General features: G+C 39.8%; 1 protein-coding gene across 1 annotated transcript in view; it reads left to right on the plus strand.

Moving 5' to 3' along the window:
- Window positions 1-15,089, plus strand: part of ssbp4 (single stranded DNA binding protein 4) — a 119,135-nt gene that overhangs the window by 8,490 nt on the left and 95,556 nt on the right. The window contains exons 2-3 of the mRNA XM_059342015.1: window positions 5,509-5,581; window positions 11,819-11,880. Of these exons, the coding sequence (XP_059197998.1) occupies window positions 5,509-5,581; window positions 11,819-11,880 (135 nt within the window). The remainder of the gene's footprint in view (window positions 1-5,508; window positions 5,582-11,818; window positions 11,881-15,089) is intronic.

The following is a 15,089-nucleotide window of genomic DNA, read 5'->3' on the forward strand; positions in this document are numbered from 1 at the left end:
GTCGCCACTACACCGAAAAAGAAAATTCTGTCTGTTTAACCGTTAATATTCTCCCTAAAAACATACTCAAACTAAGTATCAATTTAAACTATGTCAGTAATAGACTATGTTCTTTTATCTCTTAGAAAACTAAATAGGACTTTAAATAAGGTTAGAGCACTCTTCTTTACTACATAATGTTATTATTATATATTTTTTAATCATTTATTATGAAAATCTCAAGCTATTTTATCAAACCATGTTATTTACTAGATTTATATAAATGTATATGAAGGCAGGACATTGTATTCACGTTTTCGGAAAAGACAGAAAATGTTCTCTTCGTATTATAAGATAACAAAATGAAATGTGACGATCTTGTACTTAAATGCAACAGTGATGAGTTTCACTATGACACAAGGATAACGATACAAAGACTATCAGTCCATTTAAGATCAGTATTCAACATTTACAACAAGCCCCTTTTTGTGACCCTTCTCACAATCCTTTTCCTGCACATGCAATCCGTGCCGCCTCTTTAAAGAAACCCTGACCAGCCCTCCGTCACCACATCCACCCAGCGAACACATCCACACTCTAATGAGGAATTTGTCGAACTATAAAACTGCGTGTTTACACTCTGTATCTGAAATGGATGCTGATACAGATGTATCTGATGTAAGAGCGAGAAATAGAAAAACAGGCGATAGCATCTAGTGTCTGAATGCTAGTGAATGCTAGTTGAAACTGGTTTGGACCAGCTGTAAAAGATAACTTTCTTTTTTAGCAGATGGTTGTCGGTACATTGCAGTGAAATTTGTTGATATCTTTTAAAAGTGATAAAGAATCAGGTTGCTCAACTCTGGCCTGCCTCATTATTGATTCATTCAGTATCATCCAGCGTCAACCCAAACATCATAACTCTGTGTCTGCTCTGGCCTTGAGGCATGTGATCAGCATAAAAACAGTCGGCCACCGTACACAAGCACAGCAGCTCCCCTCTACTCCGTGTCAGACCTGGAGACAGCTGCATACAGATGCAGGCTGTGGTGTCAGTCCAGACTTCTGCATTGTAGTAAAAATATCACGGTTGCTTATTTGTGCTGGTGAGGGGCCAAATGTGGTCCTGATGTGGTTGGAGAGGGACGTCCATGTGTGTCTTTCTGCAGCTCCATGTGTAGTGCAAAGAAGACTTGGAATTATACTGAGTATCTGAGATGCTCCTGATGGTTTTGCTGTGGATACAGAAGTAAACACGTGTTTTCATCAACAAATTTCTTTTTTTTAATACTTTATTGCAAGGCTTCTTACTTTCACAAACATAATGAGTCATTTCGTTTTCTTTACAATATTGTACCTTGCATTCCCCCCCCCCCCCCCCCCCTTTTTTCAAGGTATATATTCACAAAGTAAATAACAAAAACATATCTCAACCTATATCAACAAATTTCTATGCACATTTGGAAGATTTGCATGAGAAAAGCTTGATGGAAACACCAAAATACGATAAAATGTTTGAAAATGCGCTTAAAAGTTTTTGCGCTCACTTGAGTTTTTTTTTTGTCTTTTTCGGAAAAAAAAAGTTATGACGTAGCGAACATTTAACTCACATGACTGATCAGCTGTTTCCGCTCTGCGGGTCAAGACGAGCTGACACAAAAAAACATTTAGAAGTTGCCCAAATTGAATCCAATTCCCGAAGACTCCACTTTCTCTCGGTTAGCAACCTCTCTTTTGTTGTTGTTTTTATTCTCTCATTATGCTGCTGTCTTCTGATGAAAGTACTTTTATGCAGCTTTGTTTATTCGCTCTAAACCAGTTGATGGAAACGTCCTTAATTCGCAGTTCAAAATTTCACTTCAAAATTCACTCTGACTTTAACGGGAACACCGCTTGAGCATTAGAAAATATAAATACAGTTCATTATCATGATGATATGTTTCTGATACTGTTTCTATTCTCAGAAAATAAATGAAAGTTCAGATCCCACTGTTCTGATTGCATAAAAAACCTAACTATTACTTTACAGTAGTATGTTTTTTTATACTTTGGCAGTTTTCTGTAAAATGAGATACATTGCAATATATCACCTTGCTTACAGCATCGTAATATAGTGAACTGTAACTCCTGATTTCTGCCAATAAACAGCTCTAACAAGTAACAAAGATGAGTCAGCTGTTGAGAGAAAGAGAGCAATGTTTCTTAGCCGGTAGCAGTAATTTCATCTTGTTATCTCGTAAATGGACAAGCAGACTTTTTGGCAAGCAGACTTGCTATGTGAAAACATTACATTTGCTCTGAGTATCAACCATAGACTGTAAATAAAGATGGACACCATGACAGCCATGAAGCCCAAACCTCTGGATTGCTCCCTGGTGGCTGGCTGTAGTATAGTTCATAAGCCCCGCCTCCTCCAGTCAGGCGGATGGTAAATGGTAAATGGACCTGCACTTATATAGCTTTACACTACAGACTGTTCACACACATATTCCAACATGGTCTCACAGAAATCCGTGAAATATCCACGGATTTGCTTAACTCAAAATCTGTGGAATAGCCACGGAATCACTCAAATTGCCGTGAAACTGACACGGATTTCGCTACAATGCAAGTTAATGACAGTCATATCCCGTGGCTATTCCAACTTACAAAGTGATTATGTACATTCACTGAGTGAATATTTAGAAAATAAAACATATATTTCTCGCTAGAAATGTGATCAAAATCCATTTTTATGCAGAAACTAAGTCAAAATATTGATTTTTTTCACTAAAAATGAGAGAACTGTCCGCCATGTTTTTTGTTCTGACCGCCGGGACCTTGAAAGTCACGTGACTTGGAACAAACCAATAGGAAAAAATATCCATGGAATAGCCACGGGATATGACTGTCATTAACTTGCATTGTAGCGAAATCCGTGTCAGTTTGACGGAAATTTGAGTGATTCCGTGGCTATTCCACGGATTTTGAGTTAAGCGAATCCGTGGCTATTTCACGGATTCCTGTGAGACCATGTTCCACATTCATACAGGTGGCAGAGGCTACCCTAAACGGTGCCACCTGCCACCATTGGGAATTCATTCTCACACCGATGAACGCAGAATCGGGAGCAATTTGGGGCTCAGTATCAGTATCGGTCAGATCAGATCGGTGGGCAACCGCTCTACCAACTGAGCCACACTGCAAAAAAAGAAAAGTTGGGTGAACTCAAAATTTCAAGGCAACAAACTTCAATAAAACTTTAAGTTGGACAATTAAACTAAATATTCAAAAAAAAAATTTTTTTGAGTTTGTTTAACTCTGAATTCAGATTTTTGCCAACTCAACTGTAAGTTGCACTAACTTATAATTTACATTGTAATAACTTGTCAGCTAATATTGTGACCACAATTTTGAGTTAGCATTGATACGCTAATGGCTACTCTTAGAGCTGTAACAAGCAGCGCCGCTAGCATCAGTTAGCCGCTAGCATCAGTTAGCCGCTAGAATCAGTTAGCCGCTAGCATCAGTTAGCCGCTAGCTTTTGCTAATGACACAATTTCACCGCTTTCCTGCATTTCACAACAAAGAAATAAGAGTTAGCAGAACTATTGTCCCTTGTTGTGAACCCCAACTTAAAGATATAAGTAACAACAACTCACAAACTTGTTTTTGAGCAGACAACTGGCTTCCTTTGTTGTGCTAACTTACATTATTGCCCTAAATGTCAATAATTTATATTTCCAAGTTTTACCAACTTAAATCACTGTTTTTGGCCAAAAATACAAGTTGGCTTTCTTGCAGTGCACAGCCGCCCGTGATGGGTCGTACCAAAATGTTTTCAAAATGTTGTCAAACAAAGATGTCATTTTTTCTGTCATTTGAGGTAGTTCTTATCATGCTGACGTGTGTTCAAGTGGTAATTTTTCTGGTACATTTTTTAAATTCATGCTATAAAATGAGGGTGTCATGTAATGATTGACAGCTGTGCTTGACACGTGATTGGTCAGGCAGGTGTGTGGGTGGGACCTTGATACCGCAGCTGCACCAGCTTATCACTAGCTATCATTATATACAGTGTATGGTTTCAGCACACAGAAAAGTAAAAAGTATAGATATTAGTATTATTCATTATAGATAAGTATGTTTATTCTGCTGGTCATTAAAGTGCAGATTAAGTTCAGTCGGCTTATTTCCCCTTTCAACACCATAACTATGTGTGCTTAATAAGGGCTGTGCTGTGTTGAGCCATATCGAGGAGAAAGCATAAATAAAGAGATATAGAAGATATATTGTTTCATGCCAGAAGATGTAAAGCTTAATAAAGACATGTTCCTCCTATTAACAGTAAATCAAAGGCTTGTTTGTAGAACCGAACCCGCTGGGAATCAACACGAAGCTCTTCAGTCATTTACTACTTAAAGCAGCGATGTTGTTCTTGTTGTTTTGGTTGACTTCCAGCAGTTCCTATGAACACAACTGCCTATATTTAAGTTTCAAATATTTTTATTGTGAAGCAGACAGTATATCAAAAATACATCCATCTCTGGTTTGTCCAATGCTTCATAATTTCATTATAAGTAACAAAGGTGTCCTACAAATAAGCAATAAATGAAAAACAATAAATGGGAGAAAAATATAAAAAGTATACAAAAATATGTAAACAAATACATATATTAAAATAAATAAATAATAACACCCTCCCTGACCCACCCCGTCCCGCCCACCCAGTACTACTCAATTTGTCCTACATCCTGTTTTAAGAAATAAATAATTGGTTGCCACATCCTCTTGAAGTCTTCTAACCTACCACTAAGAGAGTAACGAATCCAACTGCCTATATTTGAATCTGTATTTGGGTTTGATGGACCAAGCATGAGCTAAAATGTGATTTTTTTTCATCTCTTGTCAGTTAGCAAGACTTTAACTCCAATGGCGTGCTGAAGGGTTGCTGGTTATCTGTAAAAGCCAATAATATTTAATGTTTCTGTGAGTTTCTTTATATATATATCTGATGCATAGATGGGCATCGACAGGTGTGCGACACCTAAAAATAACAGGAATCTGACAAGCGACACAGTGACATCTGAGAGTCCAGCTTCAGCCACGTCTGAGGATATTTTTCGTCCCCTCGCTCCGTGTTTCTCTGGGCGTCCACACTGTCTTGTTTTCAGCCTCTGTGCCTCAACAGCAGAGTTCCTAAAACCACAGGGATATGGCTGAGTGCCACGGAGGCTCTTTAGCTCAGAGCTGCAGAGCTTTACATCACACATTTACAACCCCTCCATAGCATACACCACCGCCGTACTGTGAAATCTTGTTTATCCAAGCTCCATCTAAAATGACACAGTGATGATTTTCTGCCAATTGTGCACATTTGTTGGACTTAAGTTGATGGGCTACTTGGAATAAAACAAGTGTGAGGGTGACTAAAGAGCATGACCCTGTTTTCTTGTACTTTATATGTTTGTGAAGGTTTGCAAAGTGTAAAAGATGTGACCCTCGCCACTGACTTCTCTCTCTCTCTTTCTCTTTCTCTCTGTTTTTCAGGTTAGCTTTATATGTGTATGAGTATTTGCTGCATGTCGGCGCACAGAAATCAGCACAGACCTTCCTCTCAGAGGTAAGACGTTCCCTCAGTTTCACTTCCTGTTTCAAAGCGTGAGTGCCCCCCCTCCTCCCCTATTGTGTGACCAAGAATGGAATTCACATTATAAGTTGCTCTGGCTTCAGGCAGCTGTTGAGCAATCTTTCTAAAATCTAGACTCTGGACACTGAAAACTGTGACAATATTAATACATCAATGAGCCAAGACCTTTTTTTTTTTCTTTTTTTTTTTTACAGCTGCTGAATGACAGCAATGTTCTTTTGAGTGTTTATTAATTTGGGACAATGTAAACATGGCATCGGTTGGGCTACTTTATATGATTACCCGCCCGTCATTATTAGCTCCAATTTGTAATCATAAACATTGTTTAATTAGAGCAGTTTGACATATTGTGAGCATGTGTTGTTGCTGTCTTTTTGCCATGACATTTAAGAAGCCTGTTGAGTTAAATTGAGTGTACCTTTAATGTTTGAAGCCATCCCAAACATAACTGTGTGTCCCAGGTCTGCTCAACTTATTAGTCTCATACACTGCAAAAAAAGAAAAGTTGGGTGAACTCAAAATTTCAAGGCAACAAACTTCGATAAAATTTTAAGTTGGACAATTCAACTAAATATTTTAAGTTTTGTTTTTGAGTTTGCTCAACTCTGAATTCTGATTTTTGTCAACTCAACTGTAAGTTGTACTAACTTATAATTTTACATTGTAATAACTTTTAATCCTTACTTCTGCTAACTTCTGCAATGTGCTGAATTGGCACGATTGTAACGCCGCTATGAAATGTCAGCTAATGTTGTGACCACAATTTTGAGTTAGCATGGATACGCTAATGGCTACTCTTGTAGCTGTAACAAGCAGCGCGGCTAGCATCTGTCAGCTGCTAGCATCAGTTAGCCGCTAGCATCAGTTAGCCGCTAGCTTTCGCTAATGAATTTCACCGCTTTCCCACATTTCACAACAAAGAAATAAGAGTTATCAGAACTATTGTCCCTTGTTGTGAACCCCAACTTAAAGATATAAGTAACAACAACTCACCAACTTGTTTTTGAGCAGACAACTGGCTTCCTTTGTTGTGCTAACTTACATTATTGCCCTAAATGTCAATAATTTATATTTCCAAGTTTTACCAACTTAAATCACTGTTTTAGGCCAAAAAATACAAGTTGGCTTTCTTGCAGTGTATGAGGCTTGTGAAGTGTTGAGGTAGAGGTAGGGTCTGTAATGTGTTGCATCCTCTTCCTTAATGGACATCCTTCCTGCTAATGGTCCCGTGTCCAAGCCGTCTCCTGCACAACACCTCTCCTGCCCCACTGGCTTTATTCAGCTCCACTTAATACACTCTCCCCAACACTGAGAGGGCTTTAATGGCAAGCAGAGGCAGGTCTATCATTCAACTTTAATTCTGACAGTGTTTATCTGTCGTTTCATCAGGTGAGCTCAGTGTAGAGTCTCACAGAGACGGTTGCACCTGCGTAAAGTCACACATGGCTGCTGCACAGCCAGGAGTGAGAGTCTAGTGAGCAACAAGCAGCTCATCTGTTAGAGCGCCTGCCACAGGCTTTGATTAACTGACACTTTTCTACAGGTTTTATATAAAGCATTGTTATACATAGAATTAAAGACATACAGCGTTCCTTCAGGTGCTGGAAATACTTGAATTTTAATGCGATATTGTGGATCCCAAGCCTTCTTACAAGCAGATGACACATTTTGAAACATGAAGCTTAGTTGTGTTTTCATTTAAATTCATAACCTTTCTACCATAATTATGATTTTTCACTGCATCATAACAGCAAATTTAATGACTGAGAAGTAAAATAATAAGTATATTGTTTGCACTTTATTGAGCAAAGCTGTAAGGTGCTGGAAAAGCGTGAAAACACATCTTGAAACAGTGTTTGAACTTGACTTTGGAAAAGGTGTAGAAAATATTATTTATCCTTTCTTGCAAAGAGTTGGATGAGAAAATTTAGGGCAATCTTCTAGAAACAGGGGACACAAGTCAAAGTATCTTACTTTGACTTGTGTCCCCTGTTACTTTGATACTCTTTTGTGGTGTTGGAATGTAACTAAGTACATTTACTCAAGTACTGTACTTTAGTACAATTTTAAGGTACTTGTACTTTACTTGAGTATTTCCATTTTATACTTTTACTTCACTACATTTAGAGGCAAATGTTGTACTTTTTACTCCACTACATTTATCTGACAGCTTTGGTTACTTTTCAGGGCCCGAGATTTAATATAAAAAATAAGATAAATTTAAAGTTTTTAAAAATGAAACCCCATAACAATATATTAAATAGTTCAAATGAGCCCTATCTTGAGAAAATAAACCGCTGCTTACATAAATGCACCAATAATAATAATAATAATCTAATAATATATATTTAGAATGTATAAAACAATCTGAGTGGGTCCATTTTGCATAACGAGTACTTTTACTTTTGATACTTTAAGTACATTTTGATGCTGATACTTTTGTACTTTTACTTCAGTAACTTCTGAATGCAGTACTTTTACTTAGTGGAGTAATTTCACATCTTGGTATTAGTACTTTTACTGAAGTAAAGGATCTGAATACTTCTTCCACCACTGCTCTTTTGATACCACATATTTAATAGGACACGATTTGTTCACCATATATTCAACAGTATCAAAAGTACTAAAACTAACTAGTATTGTTTCAAATTGTATAAAAGGTTAAAATTCTGTTATTGTTACAACCTCAGTGTATATTTTCCCATGTGACTCTCAGCAAAGAGGGAATAGGCTAATTTCCTATAATATAAAACTATTTATTTAATGGGCTGCACCTTTTTTAGAGTTAAAGTTTGCCAATGGCCGCAACCGCAGCTATTTATTTTTTCTTACTTGGCCGGGGCAACAAAACAACTGTCACTATCAATATCAGATAATAATGCCCTCATTTTAATTCTTAAAAACTTTATACCTCTGCCAGCTTTGGAATTTAAAGAAAAATACACCAAACAGAAGTGATATAATCAGCCTTGTGGATATCAATCAGACACAATCTGACCGAAACTGGTTGCCTTTGGTTGTAGTGTGCAGGCAGGCTGGCAGCAGGGCGGGCAGGGCTGCTGGAGGCCGGCCTGGCTGCCAACAACCATGAGCAGACATCTAAAATGTGAAGCAAAGATGGGGAGAGCAGCACAGGGAGATCAAGTGGTGGGTCTGCAGAGAGCCTCGCTCATTTCAGAGCCCTCGTGGGTGAATCTTCTCCCAGAGATTGAGTGTTATTGGTGAGCTTCTGGAAAAGGGGTGAAGTTCTGGGTCGCAGGCAACCGGAGGCACACACAGGCACACACACACATTTAAACGGCCTCAAACAGGAATTAAAACAACATCTACACAGACGGGGATTAAAACAACATACACGCAGACACACACAAACAATCCATGTCCACGAGGCATGCGTGCAAAGACTGCTAAGTCAATTTGACGCCAGTTGTCTCAAATGTTGCGCCTGCAACAGTATATTGCTTAATGATTGTGTTTATTTCAACCGCAGCATTGTTTGTGTTTAGCTGTCTTATATGGTCAGAGTCCGTGTATCTGGATTAGACTGACAGCGATGGGTACATATCAGAGCAAACACAGCAGCTTGACCTTTAACCTTTGCTCCTATACGAGCAGTTCTAGCAGGAGGCTCTAAAGTGTTGAGGGATTTCTCACAAGTATTTGAAGAAAGGGTGCAAACAGACATGATTTGTCTTACTCATCTACGCTCAATCACTGTTAGCAATCATCCAGCCTTCTCCAGATCACAAACCCTGATCACCCTCTCCTTGCTTTGATTTTCCCCCCATCTTCCTTTCTTTTCTTTGATCATCCGCCTTTTTTCTTGTGTTCCTCCTGTTAAACCTCCTCACTGTTTTAGTGCCTCCTTGTCTTCCCCTTGTTCTCCTGCTTATTTCTTTTCGCTACATTGGCTGAGAGTGCTCAATGCTGAGCAGCTTAAGAAAATATCTTCACCGTTTTAACAACACATGCGTCCCATTTAGAAGATCCATTTCTGCAAATATATAAAATAAAGGCCCATTGAGAGATGCACTCAAGAAAAAACACAAGGCGCATTAAAATTGAACTTGAAATATGCTACAAATATGTAGACATACTTACACATAATAGATAAGAAGACTGAATGTTCATTTTTTGTCTTAAGAGAGGCAGTTTAAATGTAGTAAGTGGACTACTGCTGCTGCAAGTAATGATCATTTTCATTAGTGATGAATAAAATAGATTTATCAATCATTTTGTCTCTAAAATACCCCCAAATAGTAAAAAAATGTATTTACCATAACACCAATGTTATGCATTTTTTTAAAAAAAGCAGATTTTAATGCATTTTTATTACTCTAAACTCAAAGAGATGAAGTTTACTCATGTAAATGACAAGAAAAAGCAGCAAATCCTCATATTTGAGAAGCAGAAATGTTTAAATGTTTGTCAGTTTTACTTGAAAAATGACAAAAATATCAAAAAATGTTAATTAATTTACTGTTATTAATTTAAAACTAGAATAGACATAGTTTTTTGTTATTTTACAGCACAGTTGATGAATTCAGGTCATCATACTTAGTGCTTACCTTAGCCTTCTGTTGGTTTTTAACCAAGTTCCAATATTTTATACAGCTTGCAGCGCATCTGTGTGTCATTCCTGTATCTGCAGTGTGTTTATTTATGCTGCATATGTGCCATCAAATAGGTGAATAGCAGGTGAACTAATTTGCTTGTGCTGAATGTGTTGTTTAAGTTGAAGAATGTTTTCTTTGCAACACATTGAGATCTCTCATCCTCGGCACCTATGGACCTTCTAGTCTCTCTCTCTAACACACACACACAGAGAAAAACACACAGAAATGTTTCAATAGATAAGGGACTTCTATCCTCACAGGTAGACAGGAGACACACACACACACACACACACACACACACACACACCTGCTCATCTAATGAGAGCGCTATCACCTGGACTCTCCTGCCTCAATTAGCCTCTGTTCCTCTTCACTGCGGAACACACACACACACACACACACACACTCGTATTTATAGTATACACACAATACACTTCTGTCCCCGAGAGGACTTTGCCACTCTATGCTCTCCTGCACAGTGCAGCACTCAGCTCTTTAGCAGCATTAAATCAACAGGCCCAACCCACATACTGCACATCACATCACTACAAACTGCACTGGGGAAATCTATAGAATAGACTCTTTAATAGAAATCTGAAGCCTGGATCTAATATATATATATATATATATATATATATATATATATATATATATATATATATATATATATTAGATCCAAGCTTCAGATTTCTATTAAAGAGTCTATTCTATATATATTTATATATATCGTTAGCTTCATAGCATAATTGCCTAAGTCATATTTTGGCCAAATTGTGATATCTGCCTAACTTTACCACTGCTGCATCTTTCTGCCTTATTGCATATGTTCTCAGCCTATCAGAACACTTGTTAGAGTCCAAAATCACTTTCTGCCTTAGTCGTCTCTTTGACTTAGGCATTTTTGCTGCTACATACAAACCAAACAACATTATTTATATGTAAGAGAAAAATTTGGCATATTCTGCCTAAGTGACTTTTATCTGTTATGAAATCAATGTGTTTAATTTTTTAATGCAAACTTGTTCTATTTGAACTTACTGTTACAATATCAATTAAAAATACCAATGGGCTTACTAAAAATTGTGTTTTTTCTTGTTTTCCGAAAACGTTCAAATATGACTTAGGCAAATATGCTATGAGGCTAACGATATATAAAAACAAAGACAAATCTTGCTGCTGTCATGCTGTGCTCACACACTCTGGGGAATCACGTATGTATGACTATGTGAATGTGTGTGCGTGCACCCAGTCATGTCAGTAGGAGTGTGTGAAGCAGGCAGCGGGTCTGTTATCTCTCACTGGATCTTATCTCAGTGTCCAGATACAGGCAGGAGCTCTGCTGGTGTGTGAGGGCAGTGGAGAGGGCCGCTGCTTCAAGACAGTCACAGTTTCTTATCCTCAAACTAAGCGCTGCACTGCACTCCACCGCGCTGCCCGTTGGCCTATTTTTCCTGTCCGACTATCGCTCTGTCTGTCTAAAGTTGGGAGGACAGTTGAGCGAAATGATTACATTATGCATAAAACATGCCGCTGTGTCTAATCTTTCATTTCCCTCCTTTGTCTTCTCTATCCCGCTTCTCTTTTTCCCTCTCAGATCCGATGGGAGAAGAACATCACACTTGGGGAACCTCCAGGATTTTTACACTCATGGTGGTGGTATGTATACGTTGCTCTTTCTCTCTCTTGTCTCCACGTACACACACAAGCATGATGTTTCAACAGCTCGCATTCATACTGAAGAAGTACTCTTGATGGTCTGAAAGAATGTGCAGGGGTGGAGAGAGACAGTAATTGCAGGGAATGCTAAGTGCATCATTTCACACATGTTTAAGTGCTGTTATCCTGGCGTCCCTCTGATTGACAAGGGAGCTAACTTGCGTGGCTCTGTTATTTAAGAGGAACTGTTTTTTATTTTTTTTAAACCTTGCATAGAAGTGTGCATTGTCCAATCAAAATCTAAATCTGAGACAGATTCTTCTATCGCAAGTAGGACTGGAATTATTATTATCATAGATTAATCTGCCAATTATTTTCTCGATTGGCCTATAAAATTGAGAAACTGGGATGGTAATTTTTTTAACTATCTTCTGCAAAGTCTTGTTTTTTCTTGTTTTTATGATATAAACCAAAGAAAAGGTGGGAATCTTTGCATTTTAGAGTCTCAAAACAACATTTTCTGCCATTTTTTGGCTGAAAAATTACTTTAAAAATGATTGATTATCAAAATAGTGGGCAAGTATATTTCTGTCGATCAAGTCAACTAATCATTGCAACTCTAATCCCAGGGTCCTTTAATGTCTGACACCTTCAGACAAAATGGAGACAAAAGCATCCTCCCTAGAACCTTAAAGTTTTGATCTAAAAAGTGCAAAACATGGCTAAACTGCGTAAAAAGCCAGTAATTTATGACAGCTTCTGGCAGACAAACACAACACTGACACAGGCTCAGAGGGGATAAGTTTATTAAAAATAAATAAATTAACAGGTAACAAAAGAATGGTAACAGACCCATTGCCTCCATAAAAACTCTGGATTTCTCTCAGCTTGAAAATTGTTGGAAGCATTTATGATAATGTTGGGATAACAACGCAACAAAATATATAGCCCTGGTCTAGTCGTTTTTTGGCATTTTAATGCAGAAAAGTTAGAAATAACACCAATTGCCTCCACTCCCTCTGCTGCTGCTGCTGCTGATCATGCTGAAGCCAAATCAGTGGACAAAACGTAGGCCCCGTTTACACCCGTTTAAGGACGCTTGCGGGTAAAAACGACCAAAATATTTTATCGGAAGTGCCTTTCGTTTAGACGGTGACGGCGTTTTTGGGGCTTAAAAACGCAAAAATGTGGAAAAAAGTGGAAAAGTTGAATCCGCTCCTGTCTGTCTACACTGCCAAGACGCAAAACTCTGCTCAGATCTGCTCACGTCACATATGTGTTTACGTCACATACATGCTCCAGTACAGGAAAATAAACAAACATGTGGGATTATTTCCATGCGTCGGACCTTCAAGCTGCTCTGGCAGCTCTAATAAACTTACAGGAGTCTTTCCACCAAATGTCCAGGATATGTACAGATAGTATTAGTGAACAGAGAAGGATCTGGAATTACCTCCATCACATTTTGGATGCAGCAAGTGGTCGGAGGCGAGCCAGACGGCTTTGGAGGAGACCTGGGAGATCTAGTGATGGTGGAGAACTTTGTGGAAGGAGTAGCTGATGAAAATACGTGGTGTGAAAACTTCTGCATGCCCAAAGATGCTCTTATGGCTTTAAGTGATGCCGCCTGGCTGCATACAATCCAATTCCACACACTTTTGCATCACCGTATGCAGCAGATTTCCTCCCGAAAACGCTCGTCTAAACGAGGAATAAAAAGTGAAGACGTGACGCCACTTTTGCGTCTTCTGTTCAGACCGTCATCATGTAAACGTAGCCTTACTTTCTGTTGTTTTTAGAACTCTGTTTCACCTCACACTGTGTCTTTGCCACGTTTGTCCTGCCACGCCTCCTCACAGTTTGAAAACTTCTCCATCGTCAAGATTTTGAGACTTTTTAACAGAAGGAGTCTCTGACGCTGGTTATTCCTCCTTTCTTTCCGCTTCTTTAAACAAATCTCTTAATGGTAGATAAATGGAGGACCATGTTTTCTATCTGGCTGGAAGAACAGGGTCAGTGGGCTTCGGGCCGGACACGAAAAATGTTTTTTTCCTCTGTCTGAATAGAGGGAATGGGAACACCGAAATGTAGGATTCCCCCTTTTCCAGTTGTCAGGCCAAGAGCTAGAAAATCCAACTTAAAGTCAAAGCGGGGAGCAGACAGGCAGTGAGGAGGAAGATGGGCAGCTGGAAAGGATGCAGTCAAAGCATCAAGAAGGCAAACAGGCTGGGAGTTTGAGAGTCTGAATCCTCAGCAAGGCGGCACGAGGGGGCAAAGAGAGCCTGGATAAGAGGTTTGACAGGGACCGCTTTGTCATTCATGCTATCCTGCTCATCCCCAAAGCCCCCCGGCCGGCCCTGTGTAATAAACCCGGACATGCGGCTTCATTCATTCATCCTCTCTGGCCCCAGTGTGTGTTGTAATTGTGCAGCCTGTTGACACGGTTCATAATGGTCCTTAAAGAGCCTGGCTTCTCTCAACCTGACAGCTCTCAATTGGACAGCTACCAGTAATACTGACAGAATGACATACACAAACATACAGCGCAGCGTAAGTTTGCTCTCACCTCTGCCTGAACCAATAAGAGGGCTCAGGGAGGCTGGCCCAGTGTGTGTGTGAAACTGAGCGCTCGTAGTGTGTGTTCTGACGTTATTGATATATTTCAGCAGAGTGTGGGAGATGACCTAGTGTGTGTGTGAGTAGCTGGAGTGTAGGCTGGTGATTAGCCGGTGGGAGCGGGGCAGGGCTGGGTGTAGTGTGACCTAGCTGAGGGGCGTCTGTCTGGGCCACGCAGCACGTGGACATGGAGCCTCACTGGGGGTGGGGTCCGGGGGTCGGCTGCTGGGGGAGGAGTCCCCTGTCCACCCCTGCGCCACCCAGCAAACCATCCTCCAACCTCCAGCCTCCCCCAAAACAAAAGCTCCAGATGGTAGGAAAGCCACCAACCTCCCTCATCCCTCACCCTTCGCTCCCCCTCCCTCAACCTTTGTCTGGAGGCCTGTCCCTTTGTTTGCGGAAGAGAGACCCCCGAACGGATTAACTCTTTGCATTCCAGCCTCTTTTGTGTTAAACAGGCAAATCTAAGACCCCGACCCCACCGCCACCCCACCCCCGCCCCCGCCGTCCCCTTCTCAGCACCTCACTGGGGTTTTCTTCCCTCCTGTCTCTGCTACTGTGGTTGTTTCCTGTAGGATGGCGTTATTGGTGGA

The sequence above is a fragment of the Centropristis striata genome, chromosome 9 (assembly GCF_030273125.1).
Source record: "Centropristis striata isolate RG_2023a ecotype Rhode Island chromosome 9, C.striata_1.0, whole genome shotgun sequence".
Taxonomy (NCBI): Eukaryota; Metazoa; Chordata; class Actinopteri; order Perciformes; family Serranidae; genus Centropristis; species Centropristis striata.